Source organism: Thalassophryne amazonica, chromosome 8, assembly GCF_902500255.1.
Source record: "Thalassophryne amazonica chromosome 8, fThaAma1.1, whole genome shotgun sequence".
NCBI lineage: Eukaryota > Metazoa > Chordata > Actinopteri > Batrachoidiformes > Batrachoididae > Thalassophryne > Thalassophryne amazonica.
In genome coordinates, this window is record NC_047110.1 from 83,154,358 (window position 1) to 83,177,701 (window position 23,344).

Consider the following 23,344-nt stretch of genomic DNA (forward strand, 5'->3'; position numbering starts at 1 on the left):
GACCCGAAGGGTTGACTTATTATTAGCCTGTTGTTTATGGGCTTTGAAAATTGAGAGCGAACGTTGTCAAATTAAAATTATTGACGTTGATTAGACTTCCATAGATTACTCCACAGCTTTTTTTTTGGCTGTAGGTTGTCTCACATGCTCAGTTTGCTTAGAAAGTATAATTTTTATTTTATGTTTTTCTTGGTCCTCGTTTTACCGACAGGCGCGTGCACTGTCAGAGGACGACAACATGGCGGCCTCCCTGCGTTTGGGAAGTCGGGGGGTTTTCTTCGGGCTCAGATTTTCACATTTTAAAACCCGTTTGTGGATCAAATCTTCATTCCAGGACCACGTCAGGTGTTTGTTTCGGTCCCCGTGCGTCTTCGGTAAGTGTCGTTTTAACACGCTTCCCTGTGTTGCAGATACAATGTGTAAAGTCAGAAATAAAACTGCATTAAAAACCTTTTTACATGGCTATAAATAATACATGTGAAACGCAGATTAGTATTTAAAGTTTAAATACTGGAGTTGGTTTATTATACTTTCTGTACATTGTTATTTTTTTTAGCTGAAGCAAACTGTCAGTCACTGTAAACAGTATCAGTCTGGTGCAGAAGTATTTGGACAGTAGCCCGCTTTCACCTTTTGTATAACATCGCAATGGAATCAAATTAAACAGTCAAAATATAGTTTTTGCACAGACTGGTAGTTTTAATTCAAGGTTCAACAATATAAACATTCTTTAAAAGGCAGCAGCTATCCGAACGCTGCACAGGGTGTTTCTGATTGGTAAATCTAGGTCACGTGATTATGACGGCACGCACCTCCAAATTTAATGTATTATTATAATTTTTTTTTTTTAATATTGTGTGCTCCATTCTTATTTCATTTGTATTTTGCTTGTAACCCCTGGCATTGTGTTTGTTTGTTTGTATTTGTTTGTATGTCTGTCTGATTTTTTTATAATAAAAAATAAATAAATAAACAAATGACGTGCCAGAGATGGCGGTAATAACAAAGATCTCCTGTTGTCTCATTAAAAACTCAGAAACATTATTAGAGCATGAAAAAGTGCAACTAGCTAACTTGCAAGTTAAACTAGTTGAATTATCCTGTCAAAAACCAAAAGGTTCATTTATTTGATCAAGACAGGTAACAGGTAACCTTTATTATTAGTAGAGTTATTCCTGAGGCATTTGACAGAATTTCCAGTTATTGTTGTAACTTTTACAAGACTCTACAGAGTTCTAAATCTTTGCAGACATCGACTGGTAACTTTTTGAACTCTTTGTCTGTTAAATCTATAAATAAAGATTAAATTGAATTATGTGATAAACCTGTCACTCTTGAAGGGATCAAGAATAAATTATTTGTTCAAAAGCAAACAAACAAATCACCGGGAACTGATGATTTGACTTTGGAGTTTTACACATCTTTTGCTTACAAGATGGCGCCTTTGTTTTGTTTGTTTTTACTTTAAATTTCTTCTGAATGTATAGTTAAATAATCTCTCCCAACCACTCTGACTCTGAACCACTCTGAAGGTTTGAATGTTAATTCTCAAACCCAATAAAATAAATTACTCATTAGGTGTGCAAGCTCTCTGTTAAACACTGATTATAAGATATTTGCTGTACTATTAGCTAAAATACTGAAGAAGGTATTAGATTCAATTATTGCAGAAACACAGTCAGGTTTTAGGACAAATATTGTCAGAGTAGGTCTGGATATTCTTGATTATTCAGATTTAATAGAAGGAAATGGGTTCATCTTCTTTTTAGACTTTTATCAAACCTTTGATACCTTGGAACATCAGTTTATTATACAGTCATGAAAGGCAATTATTTTTTGACAGTTATCAAAAAACTGCATAAGAACAGAATAATTCTATTCAACTTCCCAAAGGTTTACAGTGCATTCAGAAAGTATTAACAGCGCTTCACTTTTTCCACATTTGGTTATGTTACAACGTTATTCTAAAATGGATGAAATTATTTTTTTTCCTCAAAATTCTATGCACAATACCCCATAATGACAATGCAAAAAGTTTTTTTTTTTTTTTTTAAGATTTTTGTGTAAGTACATAAGTATTCACAGTAGGGCTGCCACAAATGGTTATTTTGATAATTGACTAGTCACTGATTATTTTAGCGATTAGCAGTCTAATCAGATCATATGTAAATTGTGGCTTATTGCACCAGCATGCAGCTGTTATTTATCTTTGAATGTTGCTGTTGTTTGTTATATCATTTCATTAATTAATTAATTAATTATTTTACTATGTGTTATCGTTGGTAATATATATATATATATATATACATTCATGCCAGTAAAGCAAATTGAAATTGAGAGAGAAAGAGAGTGAGAGAGACTGACCTTCTCAAAGGTTGTATCATATTTCTTTTCCATCATTGACGTGAGATTGATCTCATGTCAGTCATCAACATGTTCAAGATTACTTCAGTCAGGATATTTGCTTGCTGAGGTATGCATGTTGTTGGTTTGGTAACAAAGTCATCCACTGAAGAAGAACTTTTTTTAGCACTGTAAAGTAGTGCTATAAAACATTAGCATTATCACATTTCCAATTCAAACATGACATCGCTGTTATAACGTTACAGCATCACATAGCATATGTGTGCTAAGGCTAATTAAATCATCATCATTAATGTTAATGTTTACAGCTATCAGTATAAGTAAGTAGCTCACTATAGACATTTATGTTAGCAGCTAACTAGCCATTTGGCTTACCAAGACGACTGTCCCTGTTCGTCAGCATCAGTCACAACGTGTTTCCTTCTCAGATGCTCCTGCATCGCCATTGTACTGCCGTGGAAGGCAATTTTTGCCTTGCAGATTTTGCATTGCACGTTTTTCTCTTTAATTTGGTTAAAATGTTCCCAAACATTTGAGCTTTGTTGCCAGCTAGCCATGATTTAAATCACGCTAACGTTTTTTTCAAGTCTTAGTTTACCCAGATACCATCTCTCATCAAAATTTTGTAGTAACCGGGTAATTCTATGGTCACGTAATTACAGTGACAGCAAAATGTGATCATATTTTAGCTTACCATTAAAAATTTTTCTCAAGTTGCAATTTCATTATAGAAGTGCTTAACAGTTTCTTAAATTTTCCTAAAATACTGACAATCTGCTTGCCCTTGCGAGTTGGTGGAGGTAATAATTTTTTTAACATACATATGCACCCAGAGCTAAATACCCAAGCAAATGGGGAAAAAATGTATAATCATCTGTTTTTGTTAGTGTTCAACATCTATGATTCAGAATGCATGAATTGAAGCACTGTAAAATTACACCCTGGTATGTGGTTTGAATGGTAGGGTGCAATTTGAGTGACATTGCCTAATATCCAGCAGAGGGCAGCAGCACACTTCATAGCTCAAATAAGAAAGCCACAAAGTATTCCAAAATCACACATTTAATAATTTGTTGCTTAATGCTTTGTCAAGTTACAGTTATAACAATATATTATATAAAACTGATAGACATATAAAAATAAAAACCTGGCACAAAATGTCCTTATATAGTGCTGAGATAATTTGTTCAAGGATGTGATGCAGTGATTTAACAATGTCTTGAAAGTGTGGATCAATTATATACGAGTTCTCATTAAAATAAAAACCTTACACTTATACTGACAAATGCTTCTTGTTCCCCTTTCCCTTCCTCTCCATCCATTAATTTCTCAGTCTGTTCCGTCTGTCTGTTCGGTCACTTTTTCCTTATACGTCATGAATTTTGCAAGATTTGACTCATTCGCTGAGGATACCCAGTAGATGAGTGGTAATATAATAATCCTGCAGTAATCTGGATTGTGTTTTATTCTGCACCATTGCAGTCTTGTTAACTGTAAAGCAGCAACTCCTGTGCAGCTTGGATTTGAACCCTGCCCCTGCAGCTGCTGATGGTGGCTTAATGGCCTTTGCGGCGATTGTTGGTTTAGCAGCATCAGTTGCGGTGTCATCAAGCATCCAAGTTATTCATCCGTTAGTGAGCTACCAGCATTCTGTTCTCATTAGGGTGCTGCCTTTTTCTGTCACAGCCCCCCCCCCATGACCTTGTTTGTTGCTAAACAATCTCCAAACGGAAGCGTTTAGCTTTGTTTTTGTACCAAACATATTTACTAAACGGTGGAATACTCAAATGTAAAATGTTTGACATTTTCTGGAGTAAATGAATGCATGCACCTCTGATATTGCAAATGTGTCTGTAAGATTTATGCAATTCTTTTTTTTCCCTCCAGGTGTCACCCCTCTCAAAGTACAAATGCCCGCTCTCTCCCCCACAATGGAGGAGGGAAATATAGTCAAATGGCTGAAGAAGGAAGGTAAAATAAATGAGATATTTGCATCCCCTCAGTACCATTTTAAACTTCTGTTAAGGGATTATTTCATTTACATTTCTACCACACTTATTTACATTAAATTTTAACCGCTGTGTAGACATTCCTTCATTAAAATTTCTGTTCACATTCAGCACACACAAGAATTTCTTTTTCACTGTTGACGTTTGAGCAAGGCAGCAAAGAACCTGGTGTGAGCAGCTGTTTTGAGGAAGTGTCGGAGTCACTGTCATAACAACCAAACACTTTTTTTCCTTAAAAAAAAACACCACTCTACGTTCTGATTGGGTGCACATATTAAAGGAAAGAATTTCCTAGAAATAGGGATGACACTGTACAAAGACAATTTCAGAGCTGTAGGCATTTCTGTGTAGCGGTGGGTGGGCTCACTGATTTCATCATTACAATGAGAGGTGCTAACAGTTACAGGCATCTCTGCTGAAGTGAAACAAATGGCAGGAAGAGGCAAACATTCACAAAGGAAACCAGATGATGTCAAAGAAAGTAACACTCAGACTATGTGTATCTATCTATCTATCTATCTATCTATCTATCTATCTATCTATCTATCTATCTATCTATCTATCTATCTATCTATCTATCTATCTATCTATCTATCTATCTATCTATCTATCTATATCTATATATATATATACTGGACTTTATTTGATGCCATCAAAATTTACTGCTTGGTTACACCCGTACATTCATATTGCCCAGCCTGACTGCTCCCCAAAAGTCAAGCTTGGACACATCAGTCACATGTGAACATGGGAAAATAATGTAGCGAAATAAGAAACATGATCTCTCAAAACAATCAAAAGCATTCATGCTGATATATTGTCCCCCTAAATGATTTTAAGAAATATTATTAAGAGGCGCTTATTTAGTTTGAATTTTGAGATATACACAAAGCAGAAGTTTTTGTTAATCAATAATTTTGACATTAATGTTGAGGTCAAAAACCAAACAATGTGTATTCTTTTTCAACCTTTTCTTTGGAAAACTTTGAAAAACTCTGTTTAAAACTAGCATAAACATCTTATGTTGTGACATACATCAGCGTCTTCTGTTTTTGGTCTTCCCTGCCATGCAGACCTGCACTACTTGCATGCACACACACACACAGAGCAGAGCCAGTTTGCACATTTGTGGAAGGTCTGTCAGAGAATCAAACCTGCCACAATGGTAGAGAGTGGATTTTAGCCCTGCCTCACTGAGAACACACTGCACAGAGAGCCAGAGCATTTCTCAATGTCCCTACATAAAAACAAAAGCTTTTTTTTTCTTGTTTTACTGTTAGCTTTTTCCCTCTCCTTTCTCAACACCTCGGCTGCTCGCTGAAGTTTGCGCAGGCTGGGACCTTTCACAAATGACACAACACAAATGAAACCAGGTGAAATTGTAACTCGCACGCTCCCTCCCTCCTTGTTTTTCGACATCGGGCTGCCTGGCTCTTTAACTCACACATAAACACTGGCAGACTCACTCCTCATTTATTAACATTAGAAAAAAAAATCTTAGATTGTTGGCTCGGTGAATTGCAAATGGATATGAGCTTGGGAAACAAATGTTTGCTAACAATTGTAATTCTCTGTTCACACTAAGCAAACTTGAATGTTGTGTACTTTAAGAAACTACTTGAGTGCAGTCTCCAGCCATTAATTTTAGTTTGACATGATCAGAGATGAGGTGTTTCTTGTTCTTTTATTCTTTGCCAATGGTACAAGCCAGAGGTACAGCATGTAGTTTCCAGGATAACCTTCAGTACATTCAGTGAGATTATTTCAGTTTGATGGAAAATAGTTTCTTTGTGAGCACACAAGTGAAAGAGTTTTTGTTTTGAACGTGCTGATCATGATTGCCAGTTTTCAGCCATAGCTTTGTGGACCGACATAATTAAGAACATTTAATTAATTCTTTAAAGTGCCATATTATTTATTTAATTTTACATTTGACATTAATAGGTGCTTTTACTTTTGCAGGTGAGGCAGTTGCGGCAGGTGATGCACTTTGTGAAATTGAGACCGACAAGGCAGTTGTTACAATGGAATCTAATGATGATGGTATCCTCGCAAAGATCTTGGTGAGTGATAGAAAATTAAATCTACACATTCTTCTGGTGTAACGATGTAGTGAGGTGTATAAAGTAGTGTTAATTTCATCAGATGAGACAAAATACATTCATTGACTTTTACAATAGATAAATACATTACAAATCTTGAATTATTTATTTTATTTTATTCTGCTTTGCTTTAACAAATTTTCAGCCAATTCTGAATGTGCAAATAGAATAAGTAGATTAAACAAATGTTTCATTTAAAAAGACCTCCACCCCCACAGTATCATGGATTTACAAGAAAACCGAATGTCTAATTGTATCTGATGCGAAGCCTCGTAGTTTTAAAATATTGGGGAGAAACACCACAAGCTTTCAATAATTCAACAAGTGTAATTTGTCAGGTAATTCTAACATTCAGTATCTCATATGTGTGAAACACTATATTAACTGAAATGGTAATCAGAAATAATCTGTTTTTTAATTAAAAAGGACTAAAATGTCTCGACTGAAACAAGACTAAAATACATTCAGTTCTGTTTTGACTAAAAGTTGACTAAAATTAACAGACTTTTAGTGAATTTAAGCATGACTAAATAAAATTGTTATTGACTAAAAAGGACACTTGACAGAAGACCGAGATTAAATAAAAAAAACACAGGTGACAAAATTAACAGTAGTATAAAGTAAATTAAGCCCCATCACACATAGCAAGAATGTGCAGGAACCATGCCCGACGCAGCAAATATTGCCATAATGCGTTGCAGTTGGGAGGAAAAGAGGCGTGGTCAGCAGTGTCAGAATGCATCCGGATTACCTTGTCCACACCTGCACGATGATATCCAAAGCGCATACAACAGGTAGATGACACAGACTGCTGTCAGACAGCCATAAAAGGCACTGAAGACTGCCCGATGTCCAAACGTCTGGATGGCAAACATGAGCCCAGAGTGGGAGGCAGTGCTGTGTTCCTCACGCACACTTGAGCAGGGCCACAAATATCACTCAGCCGTGTGTGTGTGTGTGTGTGTGTGTGTGTGTGTGTGTGTGTGTGTGTGTGTGTGTGTGTGTGTGTGTGTGTGTGTGTGTGTGTGTGTGTGTGTGTGTGTGTGTGTGTGTGTGTGTGTGTGTGTGTGTGTGTGTGTGTGTGTGTGCGTGCGCGCACGTATGCATGCATAACGCTGCATGACCCACTAAGTGCCTGTGCGGTGCACGTGTGTGCATATGCCACTGGACAGCTTTGCTGAAAGTTTGCTGGCAGTGGACCATGCTGACCCCTGCGTCAGACAGAGCCTTTCCAGGGAACTTTAATTACTTTTTTCTTTTTTGCGCACTTCAGCAGCACGACACAACTCTGGACACTGCGATGGTTGGATTATCACATAGGACTTATTTTTTTTATTTTGGGTGAGAGTATTATTAAGCACAGGCTGCAGTCGGGCTCCACGTCCATGTCTGCACTGTGAAACACTCTTGGACTGCTGTTGGAGGTGAGATTCATGTTTATTAATGCTGTCATGGTCTGGCACAACAGTTCCATTTCACATCTCCTACAGAGTTAGAAGTTGATTATATATTACAGCGTGAGATCCGTTCAGCTCAAGCCTGATGCATGGAGTGACGAGTTACTGTGCACCACAGAGAGACACAGCTGCTCGTGTTATATACAGTTATGATGGAGACAAGTGTTCACATTATTTAAGTCGCCCATGAGCAGGAATGGACAAAAATCTGTACTGTAAGGTCTATTGTGGATATAACAGCGTGTTCAGATTTGCAGAGGTGTGCACACAGTAGTGTGCAGAGCTTTCAGTTTGATAGCCACTGTTCACATTCACTGTACACGATGATAATAATTTATAATTATTATCATGATGAAGCATGTCACATACATTTAAACAGTTCCTTTGCACTCTGGTGGCGGGTGGGACATTTTTATACATGGCACATGCAGGTCAAACTGGCAGGCTTAGCTGTGCCAAATCCATCTTGAGGTTCCCTCGTATGCGCTTAAATAATTTCAGATCCTGTTTTGCTGCCATTGGAATAGGTAAGTTGTGATCAGATGGTCCTCAGATTGCACATGGACCCCCGTCGGATAGGTGTCCCATCTCAACGGTGCCTGGAGGGTTTTTAACATGTGCATCACACTCAGGGCCACTGGCCGATTTTGACCAACTGTGTGGACTTCCGCAGATGGCTGTCAAAACATTTTGGAACTGAAGTCTGGCACTTTTTGGATGTGTGCAGATTCATCATTCTGACACCATTCTGAGTGATTCTAGCTATGTGTGACAGGGGTATTAAAGTTCCATAAAATGTTGCTGTTGTTGCATCTCTCATCATTTATTGATGAAATCAAAGTGATGTTAATCAGTGAAATCACCTGGTGGAGTAGGTTTATGTGTTTGATATGTTGCATGGATCCTCCTTTGCCTTTTTTTGCTTTACTGTCACTGCGGTAGTGGCCCACCAATGAAGCAGGTTGTCAGTGTGAAATTTCTCTCGTGTTCCATCTTCCTTTTATGTTGGTTGAATATTTTTATAGTTTTAATGGGCTGCCAGATCACTTCTTTCCAAGTTTTGCTTCCTGAATTGACAGATTATTTTACATACATTGTAATTTTAAATGAGCTAATCAAACTATGGTTTGTAAAGTTGGGGGGAAAAAAAAAACATTTTTTCTTGGATGTTTATGTAAAACATAATTTCGGTTTCTCATTTAAAAAAATTTGGGATGATGTGTTAATCGCTGTGGATGTGTGAAATGCATACACAGAAAACAAGCTTTACAAGGGTCTCATGTCTTAAAACATGGCTTTACATAAAATGTGGGGCTTTCTGACGTGATACAAATCTCTAAGTCGAAGAGGATTTATTTATTTGAGATACGCAGAAGTGGATACATGCTTAAAATGTGTACAGAGACACATTTTGTACAAAAAAATGTGCTCTCAATGTACTCCCAAGCACAAATTGACAAAATAATTTAACTGTTCAAGAGGTTAGTGAAGGTTAGTGATAAATCATGACCTTGTGTGCATTTCTTCTGTTCTCTCACACTTTCCTCTTACTCTTCCACATTCATTACTCTATCATTGTCTCTGTTGGGTACTAAATAGTTTCCATAGCAACCAGCTAAGAATTTGGGGTAGGGTCTTGAGAGCTGAAGGTGGCAGTACCACGTTGTCTAAAATCTCTAAGTAATACATAATATAAAACACAGGGAACTTGATAACCTGAAAATAATAAATCCTTTTTTTTTTTTTTTTTTAATTAACCACAAATGCTACTAAGTCAAAAGTTTAGACACATCTTCCCAGGTGTGCCTAAACTGTTGACTGGTACTTTGAGTCACAAATACTCTTTAAGTCAGCATTTCCCAGTTCAGGTCCTCAGGATGCAAAGTACTGCACATTTTCCATTTCTGCCTGTCCTGACTCTAACTGTACATAATGGGCCAAATCAGGTATCTTCCATTGTTCATCTAGCTGTTGACTGGCTGAACACACCGGATTGAGCAGACATGGTGTGGGAAGATCAGGCACAAATGGAAAAAGTGCAATAGTTTTGGATCCCGAGCACTAGGATTGGGAAACATTGATCTAAATCACTATATGTAATTTCGAACCACTATCTGAAACAGTGTCGGTACATGGTTACCTTTAACAGACTACCGCTAACAGACTATGGCATGTGGCTTCACACACAAATTTTTGAAGCCACATGCCATGTAGTGTCTCTTGGCAGTTCACATAAAGTATCTATAAAATCAACTGGTTACCATTGATAGCCTGTCGTCCGTACGTCTGAAGCCACATGATATTCAATGGCTTCTTACAGTTCAATAACAGTCTCTGGAAATCTGGAGGAGCCTGCTGTCCATGTGTTTGAAGCCAGATGCCATGTTGCATCATTTGATAGTTCAAAAAATGAGGAATCAGTTGGAAAGCCATAGCAACTTGCCGTCTGTACATTTGTGGCATCCTGATTTCATACTGCGTATCTAGTCAAGGTTAGTAGCAGCGGAACTGCACTAGATTTCCCCACCCTATGAACTTTTGGACCATATAGAATTCAGCACCATCTTTTCATCCATGCATCCATCCTCTTTTATTATACATTAATGCTTCAGTTACTCCCAGCAGGGGATGCACCGTCATGAGTTGTCTTGTTTAAAGATGTATATAATTACCTGTGATCAAATGCCATAAGACTGTAGGAAAGCCAGGACCTTTGGTTATTTCTATGGGTCAACTACTGTTGTGGCTCTCACAAATTTTCTGCCACAGCTCTTGAGTGGGATTACATAGGGAAAATACATCTGTATCTTGTGTTTATTTTGCCAAACCATTTTCAAGAGGAGACCCTTTGCGCTGTTATCATGAAGGCTGAATAAATAATTTTACAGATTACTTTCTTCTGGTTAAATATTATGAGGTGATGATAGGTGATTGAATATTTTGGCCTAAGGGGTGTTTTTTAGACTCTGTACAGTATTTTTTTTTACGTAGTTACCTCTTAAATTTAAATACCGGTACTTTGTTTGCACATGTTGGCATATTGAACCTGTGCTAGCAGCTCCTTCTACCACATGGTTTCATTTTTGCTTTGATATAAATGTGATCAGTGTGACCTCCATCATATAATAAGCAAAGAAATCCTGTTTTGGTTTATCTGTCGTGCTGTATTGATCAGAGACGGAACGTTTTTAACTCCTTAACCCTCAAGTGACCAAGTTGGGTCATTTATGACCCCGGGCATATATTCTTGTGCACCATTTTTTCATTTTAATCTGAGAAAATCTTTCTACCATGAATTTGTGAATCTACACTGAAAAAACGCTCAGAAGGATCAACGAGAGGAAAGCCCCTGGTCCCGACGATATTCCTGGTCGGGTCCTGAGAGACTGTACTGAGGAGCTCACGGATGTCTTTACGGACAACTTCAACATTTCGCTGAGACAAGCTGTTGTCCCGATGTGCCTCAAAGCCACCACCATCATCCCAGTCCTGAAGAAGTCGTCTCCCTCCTGCTACAATGACTACCGCACGGTCGTACTCACTCCCATCATTATGAAGTGCTTCGAGTAGCTAGTCATGGACCACATCAAATCTGCCCTCCCCCCGCACTGGACCCCTACCAGTTTGCGTATCGGTCCAACCGCTCGACCGACGATGCTATCTCCACTGCCCTCCACTCAGCCCTCACTCACCTGGAGACCAAGGACTCGCACGTCAGAATGCTGTTCATTGACTTCAGCTCAGCATTCAATACAATCATCCCCCAGCAGCTCATCCACAAACTAGTCCAACTGGGACTCAACACCTCCCTGTGCAACTGGCTGCTGGGCCTTCTGACAGGGAGACCACAGGCAGTTCGGGTCGGCAGCAACACCTCCAGCACCATCACGCTGAACACAGGAGCCCCCCAAGGATGTGTGCTGAGCCCCCTCCTCTTCACTCTGCTGACCCACGACTGCACACCTACATCCAGTTCCAACCTCTTCATCAAGTTCGCAAACGACACAACTGTGGTGGGTCTCATCAACAACAACGATGAGACAAGCTACAGGAGTGAGGTGAACCGCCTGGCCACGTGGTGCACAGACAACAATCTCCACCTGAACATGGAGAAGACGAAGGAGATTGTCGTGGACTTCAGGAGAGAGCCCGCTCAGCATGCTCCACTAACCATCAATGGCGCTGAAGTGGAGCAGGTGAGCAGCACAAAGTTCCTGGGTGAACACATCTCCCAAGACCTGTCCTGGAACATCAACACCACATCTCTGGCCAAAAATGCCCAACAGCAACTCTACTTTCTGTGGAAACTGAGGAAATCAAGAGCCCCGACCCCCATCATGTACTCCTTCTACAGAGGTACCATCGAGAGCATCCTGACCAGCAGCATCACTGTGTGGTACGGTGCCTGCACCGTATCCTGCCGCAAGACCCTGCAGCGCACTGTGAAAGCAGCTGGGAAGATCATCGTTGTTCCTGTCCCCTCTCTGCTGGACATTTACCACACCCGCCTCACCTGCAAAGCCACCAGGATCGCAGGTGACCCCACCCACCCAACTCACAGTCTTTTTACACTTCTGCCGTTGGGGAGGAGACTGCAGAGTCTCCGGACCAAAACCAGCAGGCTCAAAGACAGTTTCCTCCACCAGGCAGTCAGGATGCTCAACTCCCTCCCTTCTCTGCTCCCACTGACCCTGCATGCCCACGCACACCTCACTTTATCCTCCCCCGTTGCATTATTGCATCCACATCAGGACCGCCTGTACTGATACTGGTACATTAGTATACAGTCATTGCACTATCATCAGCATACTGTCATTTGCACCACTGCATTATACTGTTATACTGTATTACACTGTTATCCATTGCATCGTATTTAATGTCATACTGTATACAATGGTACACTTTTGCCATTTGCCATTTGCACAACAGCATCATACTGTTATACTTACACGACCTACACTGTTTATACTGTTTTATTTTTATTTTGTAAATCAGTAATATTTAACGTAAATTTTTTACTTAGCTTAGTAGTAGTTTTTATTCTGTACTCTGCACCGTGGGTCTGAGAGGACTGAAATTTCATCTGTGCTGTATGCCGAGCATGTATAGCATATTTGACAATAAAGCTGACTTTGACTTTGACTTGACTTTGAAAATGTAAATGCAGCACTTTTGTTTTTGCTCTCATTTTTCATGAGCTGAACTCAAAGATCTAAAGCCCTGGTCCCACCAAATAATGAAGGATGAATAATGAGTCACGAAGCATGCTTTTTTGGTACAAGTCCAAATTATTCAACAATCATGGGAGAATAGTGGCTCTTGGAGGCTCTTAGAGGCAGAATATTTGGCTAACGAGGCTCATCTCTGAGCGTGGCGCTAATTTGAAAGTTCAAAATTTAGCAACAACAGCGTGGGCCTGTTTGTGTATGAGGTACCACGAGGACAAATGAAAACTTTAGAGGCATGTTTGTGGTGAGGATGAAGCTGTTAAAAGCCCATTATCCAAGTACCTGGCGGCCATGAGGACTGGACAGGCTATTTTGGACAGGCTCAGCCTTCTTGCGCACTACAATCCCGCCTGCTTTGTGTGCTGCACACTGTATATAAAATAATTACTTTGTAGCGGATTAATCATTTTCTGTCAAAGCATGAATGTTGAAAACACCTATAATCGCTTCTGAAATCACAGAGGACATTTGGAGCTTTTTTCCTCTCTATCTCGTGTGCTGAGGTGGAGAATATATTTGGAACAGCATAAAGGTAAGTATATGCAATGTTTTTATTGCAATAGCTTGATAAAACAGTTGCATGTTCATTCCTCCTTTATAAGCAGCTGTAAAAGTATGTTTGGATCAGATGAGCTCCGCTGTGTGTGGACTAACGCAATGACTCACGCAGCGACACAAGCCATTTCAGCCTGGACGAGGCTCAAATGACAGGTCAGTTGTGGCTCATTAGAGGCTAATATCTGACACATGTGAGGAACAGAGAGAAAACCTGTTCTTTTTATATCTGCATAGGTTGTCTAATAAATTAAAATACTTTATATTCATTAATTTATTTAAAAAAAAATGGTTGCCATAGGTTTCATTGTGTTCTACAACCAGTTGATGGCAGTGTTGAGCCCCACACGATGGTGGCATATAGGTTGTTTTATGCAGCTACTGTCTCTTTTGTAACTAATACTTTTTTTTTTGGTATTATGTTGCTTAACATACACATAGTGAATATCTGTCATTTTTTTTAAATCTGATTTTATTGCCTATTTCTCATCAAAATGAAAGGTGCCTGTGTTCTTGCGACGGCATATTTATCAGTTGAGCCTCATGCTCCAAAGGAATATAAGCTTCAAGGGGATGTTACTCATTTCCAAATATTTTAGAACACCTTTTAAGTCTGAGGGTCTACAGCCAGCAAAGGAACCTAAATAATCTAGAGCAAGTACTGCAACTAGTTAGTGTGCTTACCTCCCAAAGAGAAGGTCTGCTGTTCAAGGCCACTTGTGCTCCATTGTCCATGCATATCTACTGTGATGACCCCTAGCCAAAATGACTTTGCTAGCACAGTTGAAAAGGTGATGTGTGCTTATTGGCTTCCTTTGTTTTCTTATTCTTTTGTCTCCTTGTGTGTGTGTGTGTGTGTGTGTGTGTGTGTGTGTGTGTGTGTGTGTGTGTGTGTGTGTATATATATATATATATATATATGTATATATATATATATATATATATATATATATTTTTTTTTTTTTTTAAGAAATGCACTGCCAGAAAAAAAAATGTTTCTCCTCAACTTTTGTACTATGTTACTGAATAATAGAGAATTCCCATTTTAGTTTGCACTCCAGGGAGACGTCTTTCGATTGGGTTGCATGCACAGAATAGATGCAGAGATCAAACTCTTTCTAGTTTATTTAAGGTTTGGTGAATATTATTTGAGCTCTGCTATAGGTTTACGAGCCGAATATCAGGAGTGGTGATACATAACTAGCAAAACCATGTTCACTGTTTTACAGTTTTTACTTGAAATTATTTAGTTTGTTTGTTTGTTTGTTTGTCTTGTTGTTGGTCTTTATCTCTTCTGTCCCTGAATCTGGGCATTTTAAGAGACAGCTTACTTAGGTGCATACTTTTGCTAAAAAGACAAAAAAAAATAATTAAGGCACATAAGCTTATTCTGTTGTATGTACAACCCCTGACAAAAATTATGGAATCACAGGCCTCGGAGGATGTTCATTCAGTTGTTTAATTTTGTAGAAAAAAAGCAGATCACAAACATGACACAAAACTAAAGTCATTTCAAATGGCAACTTTCTGGCTTTAAGAAACACTATAAGAAATCAGGAAAAACAATTGTGGTAGTCAGTAACGGTAATGTTTTCAGACCAAGCAGAGGGAAAAAAATATGGAATCACTCAATTCTGAGGAAAAAATTATGGAATCATGAAAAACAAAAGAACGCTCCAACACATCACTAGTATTTTGTTGCACCACCTCTGGCTTTTATAACAGCTTGCAGTCTCTGAGGCATGGACTTAATAAGTGACAAACAGTACTCTTCATCAATCTGGGCTCCAACTTTCTCTGATTGCTGTTGCCAGATCAGCTTTGCAGGTTGGAGCCTTGTCATGGACCATTTTCTTCAACTTCCACCAAAGATTTTCAATTGGATTAAGATCCAGACTATTTGCAGGCCATGACATTGACCCTATGTGTCTTTTTGCAAGGAATGTTTTCACAGTTTTTGCTCTATGGCAAGATGCATTATCATCTTGAAAATTGATTTCATCATCCCCAAACATCCTTTCAATTGATGGGATAAGAAAAGTGTCCAAAATATCAACGTAAACTTGTGCATTTATTGATGATGTAATGACAGCCATCTCCCCAGTGCCTTTACCTGACATGCAGCCCCATATTATCAATGACTGTGGAAATTTACATGTTCTCGTCAGGCAGTCATCTTTATAAATCTCATTGGAACAGCACCAAACAAAAGTTCCAGCATCATCACCTTGCCCAATGCAGATTCGAGATTCATCACTGAATATGACTTTCATCCAGTCATCCACAGTCCACGGTTTCTTTTCCTTAGCCCATTGTAACCTTGTTTTTTTTTCTTTTTAGGTGTTAATGATGGCTTTCGTTTAGCTTTTCTGTATGTAAATCCCATTTCCTTTAGGAGATTTCTTACAGTTCGGTCACAGACGTTGACTTCAGTTTCCTCCCATTCGTTCCTCATTTGTTTTGTTGTGCATTTTCAATTTTTGAGACATATTGCTTTAAGTTTTCTGTCTTGATGCTTTGATGTCTTCATTGGTCTACCAGTATGTTTGCCTTTAACAACCTTCCCATGTTGTTTGTATTTGGTCCAGAGTTTAGACACAGCTGACTGTGAACAACCAACATCTTTTGCAACATTGCGTGATGATTTACCCTCTTTTAAGAATTTGATAATCCTCTCCTTTGTTTCAATTGACATCTCTCGTGCCATGATTCATGTCAGTCCACTTGGTGCAACAGCTCTCCAAGGTGTGATCATTCCTTTTAGATGCAGACTAACGAGCAGATCTGATTTGATGCATGTGTTAGTTTTGGGGATGAAAATTTACAGGGTGATTCCATAATTCTTTCCTCAGAATTGAGTGATTCCATATTTTTTTCCCTCTGCTTGGTCTAAAAAAGTAACCGTTACTGACTGCCACAATTGTTTTTCCTGATTTCTTATAGTGTTTCTTAAAGCCAGAAAGTTGCCATTTGAAATGACTTTAGTTTTGTGTCATGTCTGTGATCTGCTTTTTTTTTCTACAAAATTAAACAACTGAATGAACATCCTCTGATGCCGGTGATTCCATAATTTTTGCCAGGGGTTGTACCTGGTTTTGTGTGTGACTGTAGAAAATCAAATAATACAGCTTTCAGAGGGGAATATATTTCTTGGGCTGGGTTTTGGAAAAAAAAAAAAGTACAGCAAAATAGGTGACTAGTGAGAAGACATTGACCACTGTCAACAGGTCCTGTAATAATTATTGGCAAAGCTTCTTAACTGGTAATCATCTTGAATGTGACATTTATTTTTCTAGCGGGAGTATGTGTGAACAGAGCATATCATTTAGGTTCATGTCACTGCTACTTGTAAATTTGTAAATTTCTCGCCTGGTATACAGATGGAGGAAGGCAGTCGCAGCATACGTCTGGGCACTCTCATTGCCCTCATGGTGGAAGAGGGGCAGGACTGGAAGCAGGTTGAGATACCTCCACTAGAGGCTGAAGTACCTGTTACAACACCAGCAGCTGCGGCACCAATTGTACCTTCTCCTTCTCCACCAATACAGTCCTCATCATTACTGTAGGTATTGAACTTTAACTTAAAGTTTAAAATTGGAATTGCTATTGAAATTGTCCTTACAATTTCTGCTTCATTAGGGTACGTATGAGCCCTGCCGCAAGACACATCTTGGACACACGTGGTGTAGACCCAAAGCTGGCCACTCCAACTGGGCCAAGAGGACTTATTACCAAGGAGTGAGTATGAATTAATCACTTGGCATTTTCAAGCATGATGTGGACTCCATGGAAGACACGCACAGGATTTATGTGTGTGCTACACCACAATTCTTAGGTGCAACATAGTGATAATGTGCACAACACACGCATATAAGAAAACCAAAACTACAAAGTGTGTTCAAGATATTCCTGCAAGACAAAAAATAAATACATTTAATAAATCCTCCCTGCCGGGTTTGTGGAGTTGTGATGATGTTATCTGAGTTCTAGGAAGTAACCGCTGTTAAACAATCTGAAAATACCAGCGCACTTCTGATTTAGTGTCTCTGTCATTGACAACCACAGCTGTTCGCAATCCGTCATCAATCCAGCATCCACTCACCACCCAGCAGGTGGTATTTATTGGAGCAGGCAGCAAGATAGATGAGTGGTTAGCACTGTTGCCTCACACTGAGATGGTCCTGGGATCACTTCCCACCTGGTTCGTTCGGTGGGTAACAAGGAAACTCGGCTCCTCTAAGAACATGCCCCGGATTAAGAACTCGGCCCAGGTTGGGGTTTGGGTTAGGGGTATGAGTAGGATTAGCCCTGTGCCCAGTTCACACGTGGGGACGAGTTCGCATTGGGTGGACTTCTCCTTTATCCCTTCTGTGTGTAGATTGCATATTCTTGCAGTGTGTGTGTGGGAGTTCTGTCTGGATGCACTTTCCTCCCACTTCCAAAGACATACAGGTTAGGTGAATAGACAAATTTAAATTAGCTGTAGGTGTGAATGTGAATGTATTTGTTTGTCTATATCTGGCTATGCAATAGACTGTCAGCCTCTCAGCCAGTGAACGCTGGGATAGGCTCCAACTCACCTATTACCTTAATTGGAATAAGTGAGGATAGGATTGGATTGGATTTATTTGGTAAAATTCATACCTACATAAATAAAACAGAGGACAACGCATTAAAGTATAAAACCACTTACTGTATTTCCAATGTGGTCCTCATGACAGCAGGTACAAAAATAAAAACATTAACAATTAAAAAATATAAAAGAATGACAAACATGTAAACATTCAATAGTAATAAATAGTAGTATTTGTTCATTAAAATTAATTAGTTAATATCACAGATTTGCAATCTTATGTGGCTAATTGTCATTAAATCACCAAAATTCATTATTCATGAAAAAATTAATAAGTATGAACATCATTATAGCGATTCTGTAATTTACTCCATAAATTTGTTTAACTTGTTTTTTAAAGATGTCACTCATCTGACATAATTTTACTAATCACAGCTGGCCATTCTCGTGACAGCAAGAATGAAGAATAAAGTTGCTCCAATTTTTGCAAAATGTGATGGAAATTATTGGTTAATAGGGTTCTAAAAATGAATAGTTTGCACCATGTGCCGTGCTTAGTTGTCACATTACAGGATAACGTGACAACAACTTTAACTTTTGACCCCTGTACAAACTGAAATTGACCTTTGTCACAATTCTAAATGTTTTTAGCCCATAACTCCATAACATTCAGTCATAGATAGTCCAAACTATACCTTTTTGAAATCTTTGTGATCAGACCCATTATGTGTTAATGTGGCTTTCAGCATGATTGGAGCATTTTTTAATTTTGACCCCTGTGTAATTCTTCTTTGACCCCTACCTGGCCGCCATATTGGATTTTCCAGTGGCCAGCACTTTTTTTCTCAAAGACTGATTTATGAAAAACATTCATGCCAAATCTGATGCTTGTATCACCACATGAAGGATTGTTTCAGTTATCTGCTGCACTATTGTACATTGCATGCAAGACAATCTGGAGCAGTGCTATTCACAACATTAAACATATTACCAAGTTTAAATTATTCAACTCTATACTCCACATGACATACATTTACAATACTGAACTGTTCACAGCCAGTGTGTATTCTAGGAGTAGCATTTCACAAGTATTTCATGATGTTCAATTCATTTTATTTGTTCAGTAATTTATTTCATTTACAACCCCAATTCCAATGAAGTTGGGATATTGTGTAAAATGTAAATAAAAGTATTTTAACAAAGTGGGAATTAAAATCAAAATGCATATCTGCGGGTTTGAATAAGTATTGCTTAAAATGTCATGCTGCTTTCATCTTGTTGTGTGGTCAGTTCACACAACAGAAACACAAACACCCACAGACAGCTCTAATGGTTACCTGCTGTCAGCAGGGATTTGATTGAGTGTTTTTGTTCTCTATCTCATGCCCTGCTGGGGAATCTCATTAAGCAAGTTCTGTCACCATAGCAACCCAGTCTCCAAGACACACTGGTGGCCATGGAAACGCAGACCATATGTTGTCTGAGATTAAATGTCTCAGACAGTGTCAGAGAAATATACAGTTTATGAAGCAAGATAACTCCAAATTACTGAAATTCAGAGATGCTTAAAGGAATTCAGAAAAGCCTAACCTTGTTTTGATTCTGGCTGAAGGACTAAATTACAAAGTGGAATTTAAATTGCTGGAGCATAATATCTACATTTTGCACACATTATATAACTGGTTACTCTTTTGTAAAACATGTAATTTTTGATTAAGTGTATGTGTGTGTGTGTGTATATATATATATAATATAAAATATGGTTTCACTTCATTACTCTCTTTATAAAGTTGTTGATACCATCATGATGAAATTGTTAATTAGTCAACCCATGTGTTGAGGTTTGTTTCAAACTCGTAATTTTAATGTTTTTGTTTTAGGTGCATAATGAGTGATCTGGAAATGTTTGGAGGGTGTTCACATCAAGTGATGAACAGTTTCAGTTACTCTAAATAAATGTCGTCTTCAGCATTGGCCATGAGAGTCACTGCTGTCCATGTACGTATGCTTGTGATAATTATTTAATGATATTACAGAGCTATAAAAAGCCCACGGCGGTATTTCAGGATGAATATTGTGGTGGTGTTGGAAGTTTTAATTGTGCTTTGGTGTGCTGTTGTATACATTGAGGATTCTGTAGAAGAACAGCACTTCCATGCACATGCAAAGACCTAATTAGGCTAAGTTGTGTCAGATATTGGAAAGACAAAACGAGGACTTGATGAGGGATGTAACTTTCTCCATTTTTTCAGTTTTAACAGGTGGGCTAAAATGACTACAGACCACAGTTGTGACTGTGTGCACCAAATTCACACAGTCACAACTGTGTGTAATTTTTTTATTAATTTTATTTTTAAAGCAAGCTTTGTGTGTATGTATCTTTTACTAAGCATCTCTCTTACCCTTTCAACATTCAAGTCACAATCTCAGTTTTCAGAGGCTCTTTTCCTCAGCTGCTAGTCAGGTTGTAAATTGCTTTGTGAAAGCCGCTCGCCTGCACTCAACATTGAGCAGCCAAACACTGGCACCCAACGTTGTGTGTGATATAATTTAATTTCATATTGGTGATATTTACAGTGTATTCCAATTAGAAAGTAGTGCTGAATACCCCACACTCAATGTAGCAGCATTTTGAAGCTTGTTTTTATTTTCACTTGGGGGGAAATTGCCTTCATTTTCTCTGGTGATATATGTGGTCATGAGGTTGGAAATTAATTGGATCTCTTTTTTTTTAAGCTTGTGTGATTCTCACTGGTGAATTGGAGTATTACATTTGGTAAAGATTCAGTCTCATCCTTAGCACCTTACTGAGGGGTTTTCCAATTTGCTGTGTTGCCTCCTGACACTTGTATTCCTGCCAACGATGCAAAAGAAAGCGAGTGTGCTGGAGGAATTAAAAAAAAAAATGTGCCTCAAATAGAGACGATGAGAAAATAACTGCAGGACTCAGACATTTCTTGCCTACATGGTGAGGTCAGAGGCAGATGGTTCAGACAAAAGACTGGATGTATGTGGGTAGGTAGACCCAGTTCACTGACTTGGAACCAGAGTGCTTTGAGTAGTCACACCTGATCCCTACTCCCGCTGCTTTCTCTCCAAAGCCCAAAATTAATGGGTTTAAAAAAAAAAAAAAACTAGGACAGCTCTCTGAAGGCTGGGTCATACTTTTTTCCCTGTCTCTTGATACAAGAGCAGCATTTTTATATTTAGTTATGACCCAAATCATGTCAAGGTATCTCTTTATTCCCTTTGGTTTAAGACAGCAGTCATGTTGGGCATCACACAATACATATGTATGTACGTACGTACGTACATACATACGTACATACATACACACACACACACACACACACACACACACACACACATATATATATATATATATATATATATATATATATATATATATATATATATATATATATATATATATATATATATATATATATATGTGTGTGTGTGTGTGTGTGAAATGAGCTGCAAGTGGAATATTCACACAGATCTAAAATTTAAAGTGTGATTTTTGAACTATGCAACATTTTTTGTTTGACCTTCAGGATCCACTGGTATTTCTGTTACATTCATTTCAGCTACTTGTTGTTGGGAGAAATATGTGCCATGTCATCCCAGTGTGTGTGGTGTGCATTTTTGTGCATTTGGTGAGATGCAAGTCATTGATTTAAAAAAAGTAAATGAATATAAAAAAAAAAAATCTTGGATGCATGCTATGGAGTGCCACGTGGTGAAACATGAATTATCTTGTGGTATTTCGAGGATTTCTACTCAGGGGAGAAAAATAAATAAATCAGTTTGTCATTGAAATGCCTTTTGGGCACTCTCCTTTTGAGAAGTGTAATGAGTTTGAGGTTTTGAATAACCTTGTCCTGTCTCGCTTTTCTGACACCTGATCCCAGCCTCTTTCTGAGTGGATTTGTTTGTAACAACAAAGTGATTGATATATTTGTTAACTGCGCCAGAGAGAGACTAGACAAGTGACCGCTGTCTTCCAGCATGTTTCTGAAACAAGACATAACTGTTGGGTTCTACGTCAAATGTCACATGGGTGGTTACATTACTGCAATCAGGTCATTGTTTAATACACATTTTTGGTAATGCAGTAAATGCCAATAAAAACATTTCTAGGACCTAAAGGTGGCTTCATACACTGAACAAAAATATAAATATAAAGCAACACTTTTGTTGTTGCTTCCATTTCTCATGAACTGAAGTCAAAGATCTAAAACATTTTTTATATACACAAAAGACCTATTTCTCTCAAACAATGTTCACAAATCTGTCTAAATCTGCATTAGTGAGTGCTTCTCCTTTGCTGAGTTAATCCATCCCACCTTACAGTTGTGGCATATCAAGATGCTGATTAGACAGCATGATTATTGCACAGGTGTGCCTTAGGCTGGTCACAATAAAAGGCCACTCTGAAATGTGCAGTTTTGCTTTATGGGGAATTCTGGGTGGGGGGGCAGAAAACCAATCAGTATCTGGTGTGACCACCATTTGCCTCATGCAGTGCAACACATCTCCTTCACATGGAGTTGATCAGCAGCCAGACAGCATCAGATGTGAGCATTTTCCCATGGAAGTCGGTTACGACGACGAACTGCAGTCAGGTTGAGACTCCGATGAGGACGACGAGCATGTAGATGAGCTTCTCTGAAATGATTTCTGACAGTTTGTGCAGAAATTCTTTGGTTCTGCAAACCATTTGTTGTAGCAGCTGTCAGGGTGGCTGGTCTCAGATGATCTTGGAGGTGAACATGCTGGATGTGGAGGTCCTGGGCTGGTGTGGTTACACGTGGTCTGCGGTTGTGAGGCCGGTTGGATGTACTGCCAAATTTTCTGAAACACCTTTGGAGATGGCTTATGGTCGAGAAATGAACATTGAGTTCACAGACAACAGCTCTGGTGGACATTCCTGCAGTCAGCATGCCAATTGCACGCTCCCTCAAAACTTGCAACTGTGCTGTGTGATAAAACTCATGAACTCAGCTCAAGAAAAATGGGAGCAGAAACAAGTGTTGCATTTATATTTTTGTTC

The 23,344-nt window shown here is 38.7% G+C and overlaps 1 protein-coding gene across 2 annotated transcripts in view; it reads left to right on the forward strand.

The window, feature by feature from the left end:
• Positions 1-214: 214 nt before the first annotated feature.
• pdhx (pyruvate dehydrogenase complex component X) overlaps positions 215-23,344 on the forward strand; it is a 64,765-nt gene continuing 41,635 nt past the window's right edge. For both annotated transcript variants that reach the window (XM_034176841.1, XM_034176842.1), the window contains exons 1-5: positions 215-374; positions 4,252-4,335; positions 6,336-6,436; positions 17,096-17,277; positions 17,355-17,453. In XM_034176841.1, the coding sequence (XP_034032732.1) occupies positions 239-374; positions 4,252-4,335; positions 6,336-6,436; positions 17,096-17,277; positions 17,355-17,453 (602 nt within the window). In that variant the 5' untranslated portion in view covers positions 215-238. The remainder of the gene's footprint in view (positions 375-4,251; positions 4,336-6,335; positions 6,437-17,095; positions 17,278-17,354; positions 17,454-23,344) is intronic.